Source organism: Ips typographus, linkage group LG11 (assembly GCF_016097725.1).
Source record: "Ips typographus isolate SLU linkage group LG11, UJ_Ityp_2.0, whole genome shotgun sequence".
Lineage (NCBI taxonomy): Eukaryota > Metazoa > Arthropoda > Insecta > Coleoptera > Curculionidae > Ips > Ips typographus.
Genome location: NC_138432.1, coordinates 830305 through 853508, shown reverse-complemented (window position 1 = coordinate 853508; position 23204 = coordinate 830305). Strand labels below are relative to the sequence as shown.

The 23204-nt window shown below is 34.6% G+C and overlaps 3 protein-coding genes across 3 annotated transcripts; all 3 read right to left on the bottom strand.

The window, feature by feature from the left end:
- Nucleotides 1–5905: 5905 nt before the first annotated feature.
- LOC145735666 (uncharacterized) lies at nt 5906–7060 on the bottom strand. The gene has a single exon (XM_081989648.1). The coding sequence runs from the start codon at nt 7058–7060 to the stop codon at nt 5906–5908; it is 1155 nt and encodes a 384-aa protein (XP_081845774.1).
- Nucleotides 7061–7190: 130 nt separating this feature from the next.
- On the bottom strand, nt 7191–9284 carry LOC145735665 (uncharacterized). The gene has a single exon (XM_081989647.1). The coding sequence runs from the start codon at nt 9282–9284 to the stop codon at nt 7191–7193; it is 2094 nt and encodes a 697-aa protein (XP_081845773.1).
- Nucleotides 9285–13673: 4389 nt separating this feature from the next.
- LOC145735420 (uncharacterized) lies at nt 13674–21248 on the bottom strand. The gene is made up of 11 exons (XM_081989321.1): nt 21119–21248; nt 17188–17415; nt 16829–17049; nt 16669–16761; nt 16511–16585; nt 16394–16456; nt 15733–15811; nt 15095–15306; nt 14719–14878; nt 14484–14604; nt 13674–14275 (listed from the first exon to the last, which is right to left on the bottom strand). Exons 2-11 carry the CDS (start codon nt 17411–17413, stop codon nt 14248–14250), a joined length of 1278 nt encoding a protein of 425 aa, XP_081845447.1. The 5' UTR covers nt 17414–17415; nt 21119–21248; the 3' UTR covers nt 13674–14247.
- Between the last annotated feature and the right edge of the window lie 1956 nt (nt 21249–23204).

Here is a 23204-nt window from a genome sequence, read left to right as displayed (position 1 = left end):
TCCTCGATTCGAACATTTGAACGCAGTGAGAATCGGACAAAAAAAAAATCTAACTACTATCTTAACTAAACAAACTTAAGACTTTTTTTTAAGACTTTCGAGAAATTTGGCTCTAAGATATTCAAATGTAGTTTTACACAAAGGCTTAGTCAAAATATTTGCTAAATTTTCTTCAGTGGGTACATAATCCACAGAGATTATTTTTGATATTACCAAATCCTTGATAAATGATTTCTATTATCAATATGTTTTACACGCTTGGAATTTTCATTTGTTTTAATTATAGAAACAGTACTTCTGTTATCGCAATATAGAACAGAGTTGGTGTTAAGTTCAAATTCCTCCAACATGCCTCTCAAGTTCACTAAGTCTTGTGCACAGGCAGCAGCAGCCACATATTCTGCTTCGGCTGTGATAGTGCCACACATCCTTGTTTCTTCGAAAAACAAACAAACAGGATTTTTACCATGTAGAATTATTGAACCACTAACACTTTTTCTGTCTAAACGATCAGAAGCCCAATCAGAATCAGAGAATGCTTTCAAAGATATGTCTAAAGACTTATCACATCTAAAAGTGATTCCCTTGTCTTTACTTCCCTGTAAATAACGTAAAATACGCTTGGCTCCAATCCAAACTTGTGTAGTAGGCTTGTCCAAAAATCTACTCAAATATGAAACAGCATATGTCCATATCTGGCCTTGTACATGTGCTTAAATATAAAAGTCCTCCGATAAGTTATCTAAATGGAACATCAATTATTACACTGTTTTCCTCAAGTTGAAATCCTTTTTCCATTGGTGTAGACCTGGGTTTGCAGTTTTCCATACTGAAATTTACTAACAGTTTCTGAATATATTACTCTGAGTAATTTGTAATTCCCCATTTGATTTAAAATTTCCATGCCTAAGAAAGAACTTAGTGTTCCTAGTTCTTTTACATTGAAAGAATTTTTAAGATTGTCAATCAAAATATCAATTTTTCTTATATCGCCTGTTATAAAAAATGTCATCAACATAAAGTAAAAGATAAACTTTCTCTCCCACATATAAGCATGAATCGTACTTAGCCTTTTAAATTGTTTGCCTCAGAAAAGCTATGAAATGTGTCATTCCATACTTTGGGCGACTCTTTCAAACCATATAGAGCTCTGTTTAGTTTTAACGCAAAGTGATTTGTTTGTAAACCATCAGGTAGATAAATATATACAATCTGTACTTAATTTGCCGTTTAAAAAGGCAGTTGGGATATCTAGTTGCTTTACAGTCCAATTTACTTGAAAGGCAATGGACAATAGAAGCCTTACAGTAGATAACCTGGCTACAGGAGCATACATTGGCTCTGTGTAGCTCTCCTCCTGAATTTGAAATCCTTTGGCGACAAGTCTAGCCTTTTTAGTTCCATTTTCTTTTATTCTAAATACCCATTTTGTTTCTATTGGAGTTATCCCTTCCCGTAGCTCTGTCTCTGTCCAAGTTTCTAACTTTTGATGTGATTTTAATTCATTTTGAATGGCTTCAGAAAGGTTTCTGGTTCTTCATGTGACATGATTAAACAGTATGCATTGTATATTTCATACTCACTCAAGTATTTAGGTTTTCTTATTATTCTTTTATGACTTAATTCTTCTCGGCTGTCTACTTCATCATTTGAGCCAAGTTTTGTTTCTTCATCTGTACTCATTATGTATCAAATTCTCTTCATAAGGTTCTTCATTTTCTTCTTCTGTTTTATCTTCTATTATTAATTTATTTTTACTTTGCTTTCTTTCATTTGTTGTATTTCTAAAGATTATCTGACTTTCATCAAATGATACATCTCTAGAAAGAATTATTTCATTTGTTATTGGATCCCACAATCTGTAACCACTTCCACAATAGCCAACCATGATTACTGGTTTTGCTCTAGGCTCTAATTTATTTCTTTTTGGTGAAATCACTGACCATGCATGACTACCAAATACTCTAAGTTTCGATAAGTCATTCTGTTTGTACCATCTCAATACTGGGGGTGCACCTCCATTAGCTGAAGTCGGTGATCTATTTAGTTCATATGCTGAGCATTGTATTGCTTCACCCCATATTTCTTTTGGCAATCCAGTAGATATCAGTTTAACTCTAACCCTATCCATTAGAGTTCTATTCATTCTTTCAGGCATTTTTTCACACATTTTTCTTTCAGCTTTGCCATTCTGCTGAGGTGAATATGCCATAGTATACTGTATTTCTATTCCCTTTTTGCGACAAAGTTTTTAAAATAGGTAGATGAAAACTCACCACCATTATCACATCGTATCTTTTTAGTACTGTTTCCATGTTGACTCTTAATAAGATTTATAAAATCGATTACATTGTCAGCAGCTTCACTTTTAGTTTTAAGCAATTTAACAACTACAAAATTTGAAAAATCATCCAACAGGATTTGAAAATATCTTTCACCATAGCCAGTTACTGGAGTAACAGGACCTGCAATATCAGTGTGGATGATGTCACCAATCTGTAAACTTATCTTTTCCTTGTTATGAAAAACATTACGTGTAGCTTTACTTTCTATACAAGTTGAACAAATCTTATTACTAAAGGGTAGACCTAAAAGTTTTAATCCATATCTATTGAGATGACCTAACCTTTGGTGCCATAAATCATCAAACTCACTTTGATTTGCTTTATAACAACTTTCTTTAAATGGAAAAGTAATATTTAAAAAGAATAAATCTCCACTACATCACATTTAAATGACATGTTTTCATTCAACATTAAATAAGCACCACTGATGTTAAACTTAACACTGAAACCCTTTTTTAAAAGCTGAGAAACTGACAGAAAATTATGTGATATATCCCTTAACAATCAGAGCATCTACAGAAATGTCCATACAAACAGCCTTCAAAGTCCCTTTTCTTGTTGCCACTAATGCATCTCCATCTTTAGCAGTGTTGATGTTGATTTTCTCCTTCAACGCGTCAATATTCTTCATAAATGGCTCCAAACTTTCCATAACTAGATGTACAGTTGCACCCGAATCCAGCACAAAATTGTTTTTGAGACTTGGTAGGTTACTACAGCTCAAAGCAATAAATGAAACTGGTCTTTCTTGAACTTCCTCCATCAACTTTGCATTTTGCCTTGGTTCTTGGGGAGAATAAATTCCAGTTCCTCGACTTCTAGTTGTGGCTCTGAATGTGCCTCTCTGTCCTCTGAAGTTTCTATTATAGGCCTGTCAATAACATTGGCTTTTCCTGTGACCTGCTTTTCCACATTGATAGCAAATAATTTGATTTGCAGCAAAACTTAGCTCCTGTCTTGTTTGTTGTTCACTGGGAGAAACATCCTTTTTAGTTTTAAGTTTCAACTCCTCATCTATAGATGAGGACTATTATATAGTCTTGACTTGACAAAATCCATGGTAACATCGGTATTTATTGTCCATATAGCAGTAATTACAGCACTATAGTTGTCATTAAGTGTCAATAATAAATGGCACACTTTATCTGATTCATCAACCTTGGAACCTACTCCTTCTAATTCTCTAATTAAAGTGTCAAACCTCAAAAAGTGATCCTCCAATTTATCAGTTTTAGCACACTTCAGGGTCAAAAGTTTCCTTTTTAACGTTAAAGCATCAAGAAGTCCTCTTTCTTCAAGCAAAGCATGTACCCGAAACTTCCAATTATTGAAATTGATGGAACTCAATTGCGGAAAATTATGTAGTATGGAGTTCATTTTGTCTGCAAACAGCTTCCAGTGTTACCTGTACCTCTTGTTTGTGATATTTTGATACTAAAGGGTCTCCAAAATGCTCCACATAACCTTAAAGTCTGGTTTCCTACTAGGGCGTATTTCTAACGTAGCCTGGGCCCATAACCTGTTACGATTACTTCTCCGCAGTCAACATTAAAACTCTGCTTTGATTTTAATACATTTAATAAACATTAAAGGAAAAAATGGAAACTTAACAAAGTACTAAAAATATGGAGTCGTTATTGTATTATTACAGTCCTTCAATTATTTCTAACCTCACTCTTCTTTTTTACATTAGTTAAGGAGTTAACCAAATAGGTATATGAAAAATATTTCTAACACATTAATCCAATAATTGGCGAAGATTATACACTAAATTGAGATAAATGTATATTTTTCAATGGTCATGATGCATACAACGCCTCCCTAGCCCAGGTAAGATTACAATGGCAATTTCATACCCAAGTACGTAACCTGAAAAACTCTGCTGATGCATCATTTGTATACCTTACTACAAAATTTTTAAGGGTGGTTCAACTAACAAATTGGGACTATTTCACAGATCTGTATCCTGTATATGCTGAATACTTCACTACTTTTCCATGTGGATGAGAAAATATAACGAGAGCGAAGCGAAGAACAAATTACCCACTAAGAAGATTGCAACATATCAATCAAGTTGAAGAGTGAAATTGTGTGCAATGGGTTCAACTACTTACATTAGAACAATGAATAAAAAAACAAGTTTTAAGGTCAGTATATTGATTTTACTTAAATTACCATACAAGTGAAAACCAATGCAGTTTTCATTATTGTTTTATGTTTAATAATTATCATTTCCTTCGACCACGTATTAACAGCTTTTTTAATGGACGATAACGGATACAAAATCGTTCATTAATGAGTCCCATTAATGCACGATTTTATCAAAGGCAACCAAATAGGTCTCATAGTATAGTTCCATTCTACTTTATTTATATTAAACAGAGAGAATAGACGCATATTATTCAGTTGACATCCACCATTAACGACAGAACCAACTGTCACTGTCATTATCAAGGGTGCTTATGATTTTGGTTTGCCGTATTGCCTATACAACTGACAATTAGTTTTTTTCAAACTTTTTAGAATAATAAACATTTATTATTAACTACAGTCGACGGAAAAATGTTGTAACCAACTCTTATATTAATGAGCGATTAATAATCTAAATTTAATTTAACCATTTCGATTATTAATCGCTTTCATTAATACACTTGTTGGTTAAATAACTATTATACACTTTAGTAAACTGCATTGCTTAACTTTAAGTTAATAGGTATTATACAGTGTCTTTGTAAAGTAGGTACTGCATAAATTTGATGAAATGGAAGGAACTTAAGCCTAGTTTATAAAACAAAATTTAATTTTAGTAATAGTATTAATATTAGTACTAAGAATAGAATCAATTTTTTTAAAAAATGTCATCAATAATTTTTGGGGATGTTAATCTGACTTCTTGAAAAATTATTAATATTTAGAGGACAATTGTGGTACAAGTTGCATGGAACAATACTTAGAATTGTTTGTTTCTAAAATCTAAATTATACAATAATAAAGAAGTGTTGCTATTTAAAAGATCAAAATTATTTTAAATACCCAGTTTTTGGGCCCTGTATAATTCCAATTCATATAACACAACCAGCGGTTAATAGTTATTTAACCAACGAGTGTATTAATGAAAGCGATTAATAATCAAAATGGTTTAACGCGTGAACGCAGTGAACGCGTTAATTAAATTGAGATTATTAATCGCTCATTAATATGAGTTGGTTACAACATTTTTCCGTGCAAATATGCAAATAAAAAAAAAATGAAAAATGCATAAATGGGACTCATTAATAAACGATTTTGTATCCGTTATCGTCCATTAAAAAAGCTGTTAATACGTGGTCGACGGAAATAAAATTAAAAACATGGGGTTCCAAGAATTTTTGTGAAAAGTTAGTCTTTTTAATTTTATTGAACTTAGGCAGTATGCATGTTACAAAAGCACTGTATGTGTAGTGTTATCTAAATGCATGTTTGAAGGAACAGTAATAATCTAATTCATATAAAATCCAGTGTCAATTCTTCAGATCAAATGATGGCTATAAAATTACTTGTATGATACAACGTTTGCTTATCTAGTACTGTAAATTCCTGTAATGGAATTCAGGAAGAATGCTCAGCTTATTTCCTCCATGTAGTGTATTGGCGTGAGCGTTCAGTATTACTAACTTTGTCAGGTGACTCGCATATGGTAAGATCATTGGATGTTTGCTATCGTAGCTTAACATTGAGTTTTGTAATCTTCCTCTAACTCGTAAGACTCCATTGTCGTCCAGCCATGGAGTAAGATTGAGTATTTTGCTACTAGTGTCTAGTTGAGAGTTCTTTTTTAGTTTTTGTATTTCTGGTTCGAAATGTTGGATCTGATCAATCTTGACTAGGTGTGTTAGGGTATCTCCCAATTCATCAACTGTGAGTAGTGTATGCGAATTCGTTTGTTTCCTGCATTTTTGAATAAATCGTCTGCAGTATGCTATAACTCGAGTCATGTGGTTTAATGAAGAAAATCGCTCTATAAGTTCATTTTTTGTTTCACTGTTTTGAGTTGCGATTGTAACATGGTGACACATTCTGGCCTCCTCTGTGGTGACTTCTATTTGGTTCGTCAGCGTTACGATGGTCGATTTTAACCACGATGGACCAGACCACCACATTGCATGGTTTTTTAATAGAGTTGGGCTTATTCCTCTTGATATAATATCAGCTGGATTGTCGTCGGTTCGTACATGGTGCCAATGTTGGTTTGGAACTAGTTTGGTGATTTCTGCTACTCGGTTGGCTACAAAATTCTTCCACCTGGACGGGTCCCCTTTTATCCACGATAGTGCTATTGTTGAGTCTGTCCAAGCGTGTACGGGGCTATCTTCTACTGATAAGGTTGTAGCAGTCTTTTTTATTAGATGTGAAAGAAGCACGGCAGCGCATAATTCTAGTCTTGGTAACGTAACTTTCATTCTTGCCGGTGCAACTTTGGATTTGGCAATTAGCAGAATTATTTCTGCTTTATCCTGAGAATTCTTTACTTTCATGTAGACTACGGCTCCATATGCCTTTTCGGAAGCATCACAGAACCCATGTAGTTCCACCTGACTGCTTTTGACTTGGTGGGTCCACCTGGATATAGTAATTTTTTCGACATTTTTTAACCCTGTTCGAAACATTTCCCATTTGCTTTTAATGACGAGTGGCACAGGATCATCCAATTCAGTTTCTGCATTGGAGCTAACCATCCTAGGGGGTCGAATAACTTGGCAACTTCTGAGAGGATGCTTCTCTTAGTGATGGTATCACTGGTCGATATTTCGGTTTTGAATCTAAATGTGTCATCATACGGAGCCCAGTGTATACCTAGCGATTTCCTTATGTCATCTTATCAGCACCTGATAACAAGTCGTCGACATAAAAATCTCTCATTGCTGCTTTGGATGCATTTGGAAAATTGTGTCTCTCATCGTGGGCAAGCTTTTGTAACGTTTTAATAGCTAAGTACGGTGCTGCTGTTGTCCCATAAGTTACAGTCGTTAAGCAATATTCATTTATTGGTGTGTCGCTATCAAATCTCCATAGGATTTTCTGATATTTCAGGTCGTCGGCGTGAATCTTTATCTGCCTGTACATTTTTTCAATGTCAGCTGTGATCACTACTTTCTGTGATCTCCAGCGTAGTACTATGTCTGATAGTTCTGATTGTAATCTGGGACCTGCATACATGGTATTGTTGAGGCTCAATCCTGATGAAGTTTTACTGGAAGCATCAAAAACCACCCTTAATTTTGTTGTAGTGCTGGATTCCTTGAATACCGGTTGATGTGGGATAATATATCGATGCTGCAGCTCTGTATGTGGAAACATTTTCATGTGACCAAGATTTAGATATTCCTGCATGAATTGCTTATAGGCGATTTCCAGTTCTTTGTTACTGCTCATTCTTTTTTCTAACTGGAACAGTCGTGCAGTAGCTCGTGATTTTGACATTCCTAATAGACTCTCTTTTCCGTTAAATGGGATTCTAACGGTGTATGTTCCATCGCTATTTCTTGTGGTGTTGGCTTCGTAATGTTGTTCGCAATAGTCATCATCTTCTGATAACGGACGTGTTTGTGAGACCTCTTCGACTTCCCAAAATTTGGTTAATTGTCTATCTTCTTCAATGCAGGTTATCATGCTAAGAACTTGTAATTTGTTATCTGAATTTGTTGGTAAGTTTCCGGAAAGACTCCATCCTAATTCTGTTTGTTGGCCAAGGAAACCATCTTCAGTCTTTCGTATGCCTTCCAAGATTAACTGGGCATATTCTCGGGCTCCAAGAAGTATATCTACTAGGCCAGGTTTGTAGAATGTTGGATCAGCAAGGACGTCGTTCTTCCATTGTAATATGTCTACGTCAAGGTCTACTCCAGGAAGAGTTCGTGTTAGTTTAGGCAGAACAATTCCAACAACATCAAGCTGGAAACTGTTGGAAAATCTCGGCTTAATTAGTAGCTGTAACTGGGATTTTGACACTTGTGGTTCTCCTGCGCCAAGTTTTGTAACTTGTGCTTGAATTTTCTGTCTGGGCAGGCCGAGTAGACTTGCAGCCTCTTCGGTTATGAATGCTGATTGGGAGCCAGGGTCGATGAGAACTCTCAAATTTTCATAGCTTCCATAAACATTTCTAACTCTAATGAGTGCTGTTGCCAAAAAAACCATCTCATCTTGTCGGCTAACATGGCTTGTTGTTTCGTTTTTGAACGCTGGTCTTCTGTTCTGTGGTGGTTTCCATGAATCGATGTGTAAGTATGTATGATGGTGATTGTTGCAAATGCGGCTTTTCATTGATGAATAGCATTTGGATTTGTAGTCATGGTTTAAGCAGTTCAAACATAGCTTTTTGTCCTTGGCAGCTTTTAGTCGAAGTTCTGATGATGAGGCTTTGAATTTTGTGCAGTGGTAAATCAAGTGGGCTTCATTGCAGTTCTTGCAGGCATCAGTACTTCTGGGTTTGTTATTGTCATTGTTGTTGTTTGAGTTGTATGGATTTTTCTTTTGTGCATCTGACATTGCTTCTAATGATTGGAATCTTGCTTGAAGAAATCTTCTAACTTCAACAAAGTCCTGTATTTCATGGGGCTTGCTTAGCGATTGTTCATAAAGCTTGTTGGTTTCATGATCCCATTTTCGGCAGATGATGCGACTGATAATAGGTCCCCAATTAGAAGTATCAATTTTTAGATTATTGATGGCTTCAAGACATTCCACAACTGTATCGTGAAGCTGCTTTATCTTGGATGGTGACTCATGTTGAACTACTGGAAGATCTAAGATCCTATCTATTAGTTTGGAGACTATGAGTCTATCATTGCTATATCTGTCATTGAGAATATTCCAAGCAGGATTATAGTTGGTTTCTGCTATGGACAAGTGCTGAATCAGTCTTCCAGCTTCCCCTCTGACATGCGTTTTAAGATACTGCATTTTCTCTATTGTTGTAATTGTTGGATTTTCATGAACCACTTTGATGAAAATATCTCGAAATGTGACCCATTCTTCGTATAGGCCATCAAAATTTGGCAATTTGATTTGAGGTAAGACTATATTGCATTGTCTCACAGTTTGTTGTACTCCTTGAATCTTCTTCTTCTTTCCTCTTCTTGTAGGTTTTGTACTGTTTCTTCGTACTGCTTTTCAAGGTCTTGTATGGGATTCTTGATGGTATGGTCAATTTCCTGAACTTGAAGCTCGATGTATATTTCAGAGATAACGTCCCATTGCTTGGATAACTTCTCTAGTAGGAACTGATATCGGCTTCGAGACTGCTCATTGATTAGTTCCGTTTAGATGTCTCTTAAGGTTTGACTCATCTGGTGTACTCGGACCTCTTCTTCTTTTAAACGATTTTTCGGTGCTTGACACTGGTTCGGATTATAATATAAGGCTTCTTGTTGTGCGAGTGGTTTGGCTGCCTGAAGAAACTTTTGTTTGGAATCGGAAATATGTTTGGTAATTTCTTGGAGTAGCTCTTGTAGTTGATAAAAATAACTGGTTGTGAAATACGGATGCGTCGGAACGTCAAGCTTTATAAGCTGTTTATGGTTTTCTTCAATTCTTTCCCAAATGGCCTCGAACTCTGCAGTTTTCTTGAGAAAATATTGTTCATTTTTCCTCGCATGGGCGTCTTTTTTGTAATTGGTAAATAGGGTTTTTAATTTTTTACCCAAGATCTCTTGTGCCTTGGCGAGTTCGTTGGCTTCTTCCATTCTTCTAGGTTTGTATGTACTGGCTTCTTCTTATGATTTTAGTAGGTGTTTTTTTTTGTTTGTTGTTTGCTGGTATCTCAACCGATTTCTTTGTTCGGGTTTGTTGTTTGCTGGTATCTCAACCGATTTCTTTGTTTGGTTGGGGATGGTATGATTTGGTCAAGAATTGTATAACCAGACAGTGCACCTGCTATACAAAGGAATAACTGAAAACAAACCACTACCACCCAAGGTATTCTTGGGCACCGCACAGGCTTGATAGAATTCTAATCAGTTTGGAATGCTGCAACCAGACAAGGCACTTGTTACAGCAGGAAGGAAGGTAAGTGTGTTTATTTGTAAAGGGAATTAACTGAGAAGAACCACTCCCACCCAAGGTATACTTGGGCACCGCACAGGCTTGAGCGACTTCTAATCAGTTGGTTTTATGAAGGTTTTTTGCTCGAAGGACCAATGTAAATTCCTGTAATGGAATTCAGGAAGAATGCTCAGCTTATTTTCTCCATGTAGTGTATTGGCGTGAGCGTTCAGTATTACTAACTTTGTCAGGTGACTCGCATATGGTAAGATCATTGGATGTTTGCTATCGTAGCTTAACATTGAGTTTTGTAATCTTCCTCCAACTCGTAAGACTCCATTGTCGTCCAGCCATGGAGTAAGATTGAGTATTTTGCTACTAGTGTCTAGTTGAGAGTTCTTTTTTAGTTTTTGTATTTCTGGTTCGAAATGTTGGATCTGATCAATCTTGACTAGGTGTAAATGTAACCCCCACTAAGGTTTATACACATTTACAAACGTTATAAACAAATGAAAATAATAAGTGCTGACCAATATTATTCTGTGCTCCACATTCGAAGGTTTGGTGATTTTCCTGCTGACGCTGCGTTTGGTACCTGGTTGCCCGGTGACCTGCTGGCGGTGCATTAGCCGCAATAACCTAGTTAATTACTTTTGTGTTGTTTATGAAATATATAAACTGATAATATTTTTTATGACTAAATGTGAATTTAGACATTCTGGGCAGTCTATTGCCATGCCATCAATATGCAGCGCCGTCATGGGGAAATACTGGTTCGAGGACAATCGCTTCTGTGGGTGGCTGGGCAGCTCTGATTGTATTTAATAGAATGTCTGCTGCATCTCTGTCTCTTCTCGTATTGGAGCTGTTACTTTGTCGTCGTTTGTAGAACCCGAATAGCACCATAAGTGTGATAACAACAAGTATAGTTATCACTGTACCACTAAGGCTTGTGATTAGAAAGTGCTTTTTGACTGTCTCCCAATGCGTGGTTTCAAGTTGTCGTTTGGTATTCATTTCTTCACTCCTGACTTCATTAAGCTTGTTGGATGCGTCAATTACAGGTTCGTCAATTAGCGTGGTTTCTCTTCCGTGCATAACTGGGAATAATGATATATTTTGTAGTATAGGTTTGGAGAATGCCTCTAAGACAGTGACACTGTCTGACCTCTTAGGCGTTAGGATGTTCTTCTTCGTTTGAATGAGGCAAGTTGGAGTTGTTTCTATAATAGCAGTCTGATTTAGAGACACATCGTTTCGGATTCCATCGCAAATAATGGCAATTTTAGTTTTTTCAGGCGTAATTGCTAACCATGAGTTTGGAGTGTGTAACTGTTTCCATATTATTGATGATATGGAATGCTGTGTGATTTTGCATGAGGTATTTTCTTCTCGCTGGTATACTTGGTCTATTACGCAATTTGGACTAGTCTCTATGCCTCTTGTTGTAGTGGGTGAACATACGAAGACATTTTCCGCAATGTTCAGACTGTTGTTCAACTCATATTCAGAAATTTGGAAGTACAACTGTGAATCATAGTCGATTGCTAGTAATTCGTTTGGAATATCCAGGATCCAATAGGACTTATTTTCTGTCTTCAGTGGAATTGGAGTCGATCTGATTAGCATAAATTCGTTGTGGTTTATCATCACAAAATATCCATAGACGTGGATAAATTCTTCACTGTGTCCCACTCTGGTCTGGAGCACAGGATAGGATATTATTTCGATGTTGGAAGGAATCTTTCTGGACGCAGCTGCTATAATCTCTTCAATGTGGGTCGGAGATATTAAGTCATATATGTGATCTTTGTGGTAGTGAACATCTAACAATCGTTTATAATAGTCCAACAGTTCATCTATGTAATTGGAGACCACTTGATATGAACTAAGAATGTTAATTGTCAGTTTATTTGTATCCACCATTCGATACCATTCTTCCATTTCATTTATTGAAGCAATGCCTTCATTGATTTTCTCCCGGAATCTTTCGAGTTGATTGTTGATTCTGGATTCGGTGTCATTAAAAGTAGATAGAGCATGTAGCATGAATTTGGTTTGGTGGTTGGATGCCTTGATTAGCTCCTTTTGGTTTTTATCTAATTCGTCAATATTTGTGTAGATCTCATCATTTACTCCGAATACAGCGGTAAGTAGTTTTCCCAACGCTCCTCTTTTTTCACGCTTGGATACCACAGTTTGTAATCCGTTTTGTGTCCATTGAAATTGTTTTTCCTTCTCTTTTAAATGATGTATCAGTGATATGCATTGTGTGTCCCCTGCTATTGATTTTGCTCGTTGACAGAGGTTGTCTATCTGATTAATTGCATCTTGAACGTTTATTGAGTCGTTCACCATTCTACTTTTCTCGTACTTAAGGTCAATTCTGAAGGTGCCCCTGTCTATTCGTGCATGTCCCATGTGCTCAATGTATAGTCCTGGTGGAGGATAATGGATCGAATATTGAGTTGCCTTGGACGCTTGGATCATCACAACAAAAAGAACAGCGATCAATACCTTTTTCCAGTGTTGTGTTGGGCTTTGTTTGTTTTTGTTGTGGAATAGTGGTTTTTCATTCTCGGTGTTTGATATTATTGGAATTAAGTGGTGTGTAGATCTCTTGATGGGAACTCCTTCTGCTCTCTTTATAGTGACCACTCTAACATTTGTGTCTTTACCTGGGTGCACTTCAGTTACTCGGGCTAATGGCCATTTGCTTGGGTTGATATTCTGATCTTTCTCTGATCTCCAATGTTCAGTGAATCTTGATGCTTCTTCCACTTGTAACGCTGCTGAAGTTGATGGAGATAGTCATTAGTCCAGCTCTTCCAGAAGTCTTTCTTAATTTTCTAAACAAGTTTCCATCTCCCAACAACGTCCGAGTTTATGTTTGTAGATATTGGATCGGGAAACGATATAATTTCTCTTCCAATTAGATAATGTCCTGGAGTTAAGGTTGCTAAATCATCTGGATCATTAGATAGTGGGCACAGAGGTCGAGAGTTAAGGCAAGCTTCTATTTGGTGAGTTACCCACATAGCAAATTTATATTCGTAAGATGTACTATGGATATGCATTTTGGAATAAGGATATCAGTGGCGCATATTCATGGGATCTGCGTCAATATTCCAAGAATGTCCAAAGGATATGCAAAGGATATTAGTATGGCACGAATATGGATGTGCTACGGTTATGCGTAAGCGCATATCTTATGTTAAAATGCGTATATGCATGCACGTTCATAGGATATGCGTCTATGTTCGAACTATATTCAAGGGATATTCGGAAAATATGAGTAAAAGCATCAAATATACTCTATCGTATATTTAGGAATATACTTATATCAAATTTTATGATAAAGGGTTTCGGAATTTGCGATCAGATCATTATAAGATCACTGATCTAAGCGCTCGCAATAATCAATAAAAAGGGATAATTTGGATTTGTGATCTTATTTTGATCAGATCGCAAATTCCGAAAACATTTAATGTTACACACATTTTATTACCTACTATATAAATATTGTGGGTACTATATACAGGTTGTTCTGTAATTCGATCGACAAAGGTATATAGCAGTTGTTAATATAAAATATAATAGTATAAAATTATAATAAAAATAAGTAATTTCTTCAAAACAAAAACAAATTGCATTATCTATAGTTGAAACGGAACTTTTTTTCCTTAATGACTTTCTAAGACACTGCTATACTTTTTTCGGTCGAGTCACGGAACACCCTCATTATTATAGAAATTATGAAAACTAAGCTCATTTGAATTTTATTTGAGGTAATTCATCTGAAAACGATTAAAAGAAAACAAAAACTATGGTATATAAATCTATATAAATGATTTATTTCCTTGGGAAACCAAAACAATTAAAATTAAGAAATTTGGTTATCGTGATTCGTCCTGAAAAAAAAAAGAACATGTTAAAAATTATATCACAGTAAAATCATTATAAGAACTGTATATAATAGATTCAAAGTGACCGAAGTTGATAAACAGGCGGTATAGAAATTTCAATATTATCTATTTTGGAAATCAATGGTAAAAAGAAAGTAAAGTATTGCAAATCAATGCTATGGACTCAGTTATGGAGAAAACTTCTTTTACTTACCGTTGCTCCTTCTTCTTTTTATTTTCAACTCGTTCCTTTGCTTTTACAAGCCATTTTTTTATATGTATAATGATTTCATCATCACAAGCGTCTTTCGTTCTTACATTTACTCTAACAGCATCTGTAAAAAAATTTAAACATGTATTGAAAAGAATTTATCATTCGAAGTATGTATTTGTAAAAATAATTTTTTTATTTACAAAAAATAATAACATAAAGTTATTAAAAAACTCACCAAATATAATTTTTGACAAAGGCAAGTCGATAAATTTTTTCTTGCCTTTACACCCCTCCCAACTGAACAGCATCCCAAACTCGCTGGTCAATAACCTGTACATAATTTTTTTTGTTATCTCCCCAACTGAGGCGCCCCCTAACCTGCTTAGGTCCTTAGCCTAAAATATCATTTTTATCAATATTTAATTACTTGTACTACTTAGGACCGGTACTTTCACCCCCGGATAAATTTATTTTTTGGATAATTTCTATGATAGCTATTTCTATGATTTGACCAATAGCAGCGTCTAATTTCACGGTTTCCATAGAAATTACCCTTAGAATAAAGTTATTCTGAACTGAAAGTACTGGTCCTAATTCTAAAAAAATCATACCAGACATTTGGCTTTGAGTTTATCTGTGATGATTAATTGTAAGGAATTTAGTTGGTCATAATCATTGATAGGTAAAAAGTCTTCATAAAAATCGGTTGATTGACAGTCAGACTCTGAAACTCGGCGTGGTTCCATTGATTCGAGTGTTTCCAGAATACGTGTTTGCCGCGACATTATAATGTTTACTTTTGTCAGAATTTGTCGCTTAAAATCTGAAATCAAAAAGTGCGCATATGTGACAAAAAAAGTAATGATGGCATTTATTTAGACATGCCACTAACATATTTTTTCTATTAATGAAAATGAGAATGCGTAAAATAGACCACAGAAAACTACACTATACAATACTTTTTAAGCAATATAGCAATATATGTAAGCCTGCTGAGTCAAAAAGAATTATGTTCCCAGTTTACCCCTGGTAAAAGTCCTATCATTAAAAATATTGTACCCATTGATGTGCATTGTACATTGATTGTACCACATCTCACATTAAATAAATTATTTTTTGAAGTACCCATAGAATAAGTAATATGCACGTAATTAACACTAGCAGTTAACCATGCACGCATATCTAATTAAGCAGCTACTTGCAAATACTTAGTAAGAAAACAAGCAAATAAGCACAGATAAACACACACCTGAATCAAAACCAGAAGGCACTGATGGACTGGGTTTTACTTGGGACGATAACGATGCATTAATAGTATTATCCACAACCTAGAGAAAACTACATTATTTATGGAATAGACAACATGCTAATTAAAACAATATGCTAATTTGCAGGGTCCGATGAATATTTCGTAGATATTTATGAAATCTTATTATACTTTCTCGAAGTTTAATTTTGCAGAGTATTATTTACTGTTTGCAAAATATTAGTTTAATACAAAAAAAAAGTTGCAATTGATTCAATCAGTGAAACATGTATGTTTTATATGCAGGTATGGAAAAACAATTATTCAAGATAGAGACCTTTTTTGACAAAGATGGAGAAAAACTTTATAAGTCCCTTGTCTAGTCTATCAGAACTAAGTTGACCGGATTTCACTTTATAGTTGGCCACAAGACTATTTTATCAAAATCATTTTTTTAAAGAGTCTATAATTATCATCTTGTGAGCAAACTGGTTGGTAGATCTCTGTTTGTCAAGCGTACTGATTTACAATAATGCTTCTTAGCATTGGTTTCCAATGAATGATTTTTATTTCATTATGATTTCTGCATATTAAATATAGAAATTTTTAAATTCATATCTCGTTATTAAGTGGTTTATGATAAATTATAAATTGGGCAACTTACTTTTGGTGAGATCATAGTGCCTTCATTATCAAACTGCTGAGAAAATGAACCATCCCACATTTCCTAAAAATATATTTATAACATTATAATACTCTTCTTATAGATTGCTGAACTTACCTCTGTTAAATTAGTAATGATGTCATTATTAGGATCCTGTTCCTGGTGCAAAACGGACCTGTTCTCATACGTTTCCTATAAGTAATTACTATTAGTAATTAATGACTCTTCTTTAAAGGTATCAGATCAAAACTAATTTACCAATACATTAACTTTACCTTTATTGACAATTTAGGTTGCAGAGAAAAGTTTAGCCCTCTGTTACTCGCTCTGTTATTTATGGAAGGGTTGATGCTCGTAGGTTTGGTTATCTAGAAATAAACCAAAAGCCGAATAAAGTAGATAGATTACCACAAGTAGCAAATTGATTCCTATTACCTTTGGACTAGGTTTTGGAAATTTGGGAAATGTAATGCCACTTTTTCCTGCTTTATATGATGACTGATTATCATCTGATGATGATGTTCCTGGAGATAAATCACCTGTTTCCTCATATTTAGAATTCTTCTTCCTTTTCCTGAATCTTTCAGTTCCAGAAGAGGATAGGTCAGAAGTGTCTTCCGCTATTACACTTTTTCGAATGGCCTTTTCATAGTTATCTACAAAAAAGTTTATACCTACTGGAAAAATATTTTCTTTAAACCGAAAAAAACTGTTCTTATAAACAGTTGCTAAAACTTAAACTATTATTCTGAAGCTATTTCAACAATTATTATTCACTCCCTCTATGTACTTACCAAATGAGCCTAATATTTTTACATCGTAAATGCTCCACGATTCATCTACTGGTTCCCTCCGCATCTTTACTAGAGCGGACGCATTCTTAGTTCTTGGAGGCCAGTAGCAAGTCACACAACCATTTGGAGTTTTTTTAATCCAGATATTAGGAACCACAGCCACGGACATGTCATCAGCAAATGACACCACGACCCAAATTTTTTGTTTGTCATCACAGTCATCCATATCTTGATATTTTGTGATTGATTATGACATGAAAAAACAGTATTATAAGTTAATACTCGTATATTACTAGTACATTACTAGTTAGAAAGAGGCAAACAGGTATACAACAATTTTTTTCAGGTTTATACAGGGTATTAATTGAAATAACATAAATTTATCCGCAATGTGTACAAACTTGTATTTTTTAATGGATATTATTAAAGTATATTTTTTGATAAATAAATTGCCCTTTTTTAGAGCTTTCTAACAACCTATATAACTATCTGTAGTCAGTCATCCGGAAAAACGCCAAAATCCGAATATAAAATTTATATACATATAAAATTATTTCGATAAGTTAAAAAATGAGAAAAATCTGGATTACTTTTAGCTTTCTAAATCCATCGCTAAAAAGCGTTTCGATACAACTAAAATAAAAAAGTCTAAAATCTCTGAAAATTTAAATTGAAAGATATAGTCAAAATATCATAAAAGTGTTCCCCTATTCTCTACGAAGAATTTTGCTATTTAACTTTTTTTCCATCTCTTCAAATAAAGTGCTAGGGGTAATCCAAAGTTTGCTCTGAAAGAAATGAAATAATATATCTCGAAAACGGCTGATCGCAGAGAGTTCGTTTTTGCGGCATTTACCTGTTCTATGAAGTGTCCCAAAACAAAGTTCCACTTAGTTTTCGGTCTTTTCGGTAGAGGGCGTTTTGCCAAAATTTACAATTACATCTTAGATATCTCGAAAAAATCAAATGCAATGATATAAGTAAATTCTTATTACTTATTCCATAAGCAATCAGATTATCTATCGTTGTGTGAAAACTGCAGTATTTTAATATAATATCGTTAAAAATGGCCTTTTTACAGTTATAAATACGTATAAATATTACATTATTAACTAGATTAGACTACTATATCTAAGATGTAACTGTACATTTTGGCAAAACGCCCTTTACCGAAAAGACCGAAAACTAAGTGGAACATTGTTTTGGGAATCTGTATAGAACAGAAAATGCTCTTTAAAATGCCGCAAAATCGAACTCTCTACGATCAGCCGGCCGTTTTCGAGGTATTTCATTTCTTTAAGAGCAAACTTTGAACTATACCCCCACCACCTTATTTGAAGAGATAGAAAAAAAAGTTAAATAGCAAAATTCTTCGTAGAGAATAGGGGATCACTTTTGATATTTTGACTATACCTCATAGTCAAATTATTTTAAAGTCTATTTAAATTTTCAGTTTTTCATTTTAGTGGTATCGAACGGTGGATTTAGAAAGCTGAAAATTATTTCCAGCATTTTCTCTTGGCCACATTTACCATGCAAATCTTTTTTTTAAAGCCGAACTCTGTATAATTTTCGAGAAACAGCCACGTGCACAGCTTATATTATTGGAACACCCTGTACATACAAAACTAAATCAAAAAGAATAAGTAAAAAATGTGTAAAACTTTTTTATATTAGGACTGTATTAAAGGTAAAACAACATATTTACTATTTGTCTCATTATATGGGAGGAGCATTACTTTTTTGGTGAAAAGTGTAAAAGGTACTGCTTTTAAAGTTGTATCAGATTTTTCAACTATGAATATTCCTAAATCTGTAGAGTCACAAGGTTTATTAAATAAACTGGCTATTTTTTTGTAGAAGCATCCTATCATCATAGGCTCATTTGTTTGAGAAGAATGGCAAAAATTGTTTACTTCAAAAACATGTCCATCTCTTAATAGCAAAATTCTATTGGCAACTGAGTTGCAGGACAATGTACATTTGGTCAGTATGACTTTTTTATATTGAGGACTTTTACAACCTTGTATTAGAGGACCATCAGTATGTGATTGAGACCAGTTAATCGTATGAGACATAGTGTTATTTTTATCTTGAATGAAGTTATACTCTTCAGTATACCTATGAATCACTTGCTGTAAAGGTTGATGAGCCTTTCTTACATATTTTAACAACTTCTGCATATAGTTTTCGAAAGGAAATGAGCTAAAGTTATCTAAAGCTCCAAACTCTCTACAGCTATCTACTAAGTGAATAAGGGAATGCACATTTAAAGAAAAAAAATTTTGTCCATAAATATCTTTAGAAAGAGATAAAAAGACAGATATTAAATCTGCGGCATATTTAAGAAATATTTCGTTTTTTACAAGCTCATTGCTGAGCAGTATGGATATAGAAACACTAAGGGTCAAAAAGTGGTGGTATCTGTCTTTGTTCAAAATATTTTTTAATACAACTGGACCAGTATATAATAAGAAATTTCTAAACTCTGTTGCTTTGTACCTCTTGCATTCAGTTATGCTACGTGTTCTTCTTGAAAACTCCATAGGTATGAAATTTCTACAGAACCGCAATCTCCTATTAATTTTTAAAATGTCAGATGCTCTGAGTTTATAAGGTGGCTTTCCAAAAACAAATCCATATTTAACATGACTTAAAAGTCTTTTAACAACACCTAAGCATACTAAATGCATGTAGTCTAAAACAACATTCTGTACTAGGTCAAAATTAGGAAGGAGCTCCATTACTGTGTTACCAATATGATGGTCTGGATTCTGTTTTTCACGAAATCCCTTGTCAGTACGTTTGGGACAATTATGTTCAATAAAGTATACATGTCTGTCAGCATCTCCCTCAACCACACATTTTGTGCAGGAATAATATCCTGTGGGCCCCTTAATTTGTAATACAAAAGATTTGGCTGGTGCATCACAAACTAACATAACTAACTTAAATTGTAAAATGACATTTTGAATATTAATAGTATCCCCAAGTTCAAGGCATTCTTGTACAAAATCATCCAAAAGAACATTAGGATGACTAGGCTTTTCATAACCATGATAAAGACCTATTAGAAATACTTCATTTTCGAGTTCAGGAATATTTTTTAGAAGTCCTAAAATAGGCCAAAACACACTATTTGAACTTTTGGCCAAGGGTAACCCATCAATATTAATAGCCAAGTCAATGTTTCCATAATTTTTTATTTGAATATTGTGTCTCTCACAAAGAAGATTTATTGATTTCTCAATTCCAAAATAACAGTAATTATTGTTTGTGACTTTTAAATGAATTACCTTTTTATTAGTTTTAAGTAAAGTTCGAGAATCTTTTGGAAAATCACAATGAGGAAAATGCTTTCGGAGAACACCATTCAGCAATTTATTTAATACTACATGAGGAACTTTATTATCTATAGCCCATCTCTGCAAATCTATCAAGACTAAATGTTTCGATAGATGCTCCTTAAACTTATGTTTCTCACATGTTTCATCTCTTTCTTTACTCTGATTAACTACATCCAGAATTTCAAAATGTCTTTGAGGATTACTCGAGGTTTTAAATGTTTCAATAAAAGATGAACAATCTGAGCTATGATGATCTAGAAATTCTGAGACAGATGAGTTCGTAGATTTATTATTATTTTTACCAGGAATAAAAGGAGGAGCTACTGGATTATTAGTAACATTGACATCATTATTTATATATGATAAGTCACTGCAGGATGCCAGTAAATCCATTTCAGTTTGGTTTGCAATGACCCTCTGAAAAGATCGTTTACTAGTTCCACATCTTATGGCTGTTTTAACAGGTGAAGACATATTTACACAATAAATAACGATGCAAAGTTCAAATGCCAACAAAAAATATTCAAACTAGGAAAATAGGTATTTTCAAACTAAAAAGTTGAAAAACATATTATTTTACATACCTTTTCCAATCGTTGTTTCACACAGTTCACAACCGAAAAAACGGAAAGTCCACAAAAAAACTGTAAAAGTATACCGTCAAGTCGCAGAAAATCGCCAAGGAAACAAAATGGAGTATTGTACCACGCCACACGCCACGATGCATTCATTAGAACACACGTTTTCGACGGTTCTCGTCGCACGACGGCGGTTTGAAGGCCAAAGACAGACGTTTGACCAATCAAAACGCTTGCCTACTGTTTCTATGCCAGCGCAGCGAGCCACGACGGTTACCGAGCGCGCCAATTCGCTAAACGCTAAACGACCGAACAGTGCACAGTAACCTTTATTATTTCTAAAGCTGAGAACCCAGAAATATTAATTATGTATTTACATTATTTATTTATATTCAAAACGACTTGTTCCTAATAATTCACGGAACATTGACATTGAATGATAATATACGTTGTTAAAATCTCATTTCTAAAATTATTGCATATATATGTATTTAAATTTAAAAGCTTTTTTTATAGTCTTTCAATTTATAGTTTGAACTCGAAAATTAACGGTATCTTATACCGTTAAGCTTCAGATATTTAATATCCATTGGAGAATGTACTGTCTATATATTAAAATATATCCGGCGCCGAATATGCGTTTTGGGATATACTGTGGCTATACGTGTTATTCTAAGGTATGTATATGCGATTTAGAATATACTAAGTACATTCGAAGAATATCAAGTGCCTCATATTCGTTTCAAAATATTCTAAGAATATACTATAGATGTGAATGTCCGTTTTATGCTATGTGGGTAATGTCGTCATTTCTTCATAAGTTAGTGGTGTGTCGCCAATTATTCGCTTTAAATGGAATTTCATAGACTTAACGCCAGTTTCTCACAGTCCTCCAAATGAGGAGAAGCTGGGGGAATGAAGTGCCATTGGGTTCCACCTGCAACTAAGGTGTCTTGGATCTCTGACTTCTGTATTGTATTGTAAATTTCGTCATGGAGTATCTTACTGGCTCCTATGAAGTTGGTGCCGTTGTCACTATAGAGATGCGCACATCGTCCTCGTCTGGAGGTAAATCGCCGGAATGCTGCCAGAAACATGTCTGATGACATATCACTGACAACTTCTATGTGAATTGCCTTTGTAGCAAGACGGACAAAGATCGAGATATATCCTTTATAAGATCTGTATCCTCTGCCTTTTGTAGTTTTGATCTGAATACGGAATGCAGAAATGGGTGCGACGGTGTAATCCTGGGAACTGGAAGATTTCCCATCTGTTGCTCGATTGTTTGACCTTTGAATCGCAAGCATCTTACACAGTGGCCAATAATCGTCTTTACTTGGCGTTTTCCATTTATTATCCAAAAACGGCTTCTTGTATAAGATAATGTCAGCTTATTTCCTCCATGTAGTGTATTGGCGTGAGCGTTCAGTATTACTAACTTTGTCAGGTGACTCGCATATGGTAAGATCATTGGATGTTTGCTATCGTAGCTTAACATTGAGTTTTGTAATCTTCCTCCAACTCGTAAGACTCCATTGTCGTCCAGCCATGGAGTAAGATTGAGTATTTTGCTACTAGTGTCTAGTTGAGAGTTCTTTTTTAGTTTTTGTATTTCTGGTTCGAAATGTTGGATCTGATCAATCTTGACTAGGTGTGTTAGGGTACCTACAACTCATTTTCTCAACACTCCTCCTTGATTTCGAGTGTCGACTACGAATGAGAACGACAAAATCACAATACTAAACATTAATTTGTTCATTAAACATTATTTAATATTTAGATTTGTCACTATATCTACAAACCTATCTTTCCCGAAAGGCTTTGTAAGCATATCAGCCAAATTTTGTTCCGTAGGCACATATTCAACTGATATTACTTTTTCGAACACTAAATCTTTCAAGTAATGATTTCTGATGTCTACGTGTTTGGCACGTTTAGAATTTTCACTGCATTTTGACATTGAAATGGAACTTTTATTGTCACAATAAAGTAGAGCAACTGAATTGATTTGAAAATCAAGTAAAACACCTTTTAAATTTACCAAATCTTGGGCACTAGCAGCAGCAGCTAAATATTCTGCTTCTGCAGT

Excerpts from the sequence above, each read along its gene's own strand:
- LOC145735666 (XM_081989648.1), bottom strand. The coding sequence starts at position 7,060 with ATGGTTAGCTCCAATGCAGAAACTGAATTGGATGATCCTGTGCCACTC.
- LOC145735665 (XM_081989647.1), bottom strand. The coding sequence starts at position 9,284 with ATGCAGTATCTTAAAACGCATGTCAGAGGGGAAGCTGGAAGACTGATT.
- LOC145735420 (XM_081989321.1), bottom strand. The coding sequence starts at position 17,413 with ATGGATGACTGTGATGACAAACAAAAAATTTGGGTCGTGGTGTCATTT. Across the intron at positions 17,050-17,187 it reads AAAAATATTAGGCTCATTTG|ATAACTATGAAAAGGCCATT; the intron begins GTAAGTACATAG and ends ACTTTTTTGTAG. Across the intron at positions 14,879-15,094 it reads AACTCAAAGCCAAATGTCTG|GCTAAGGACCTAAGCAGGTT; the intron begins GTATGATTTTTT and ends ATGATATTTTAG.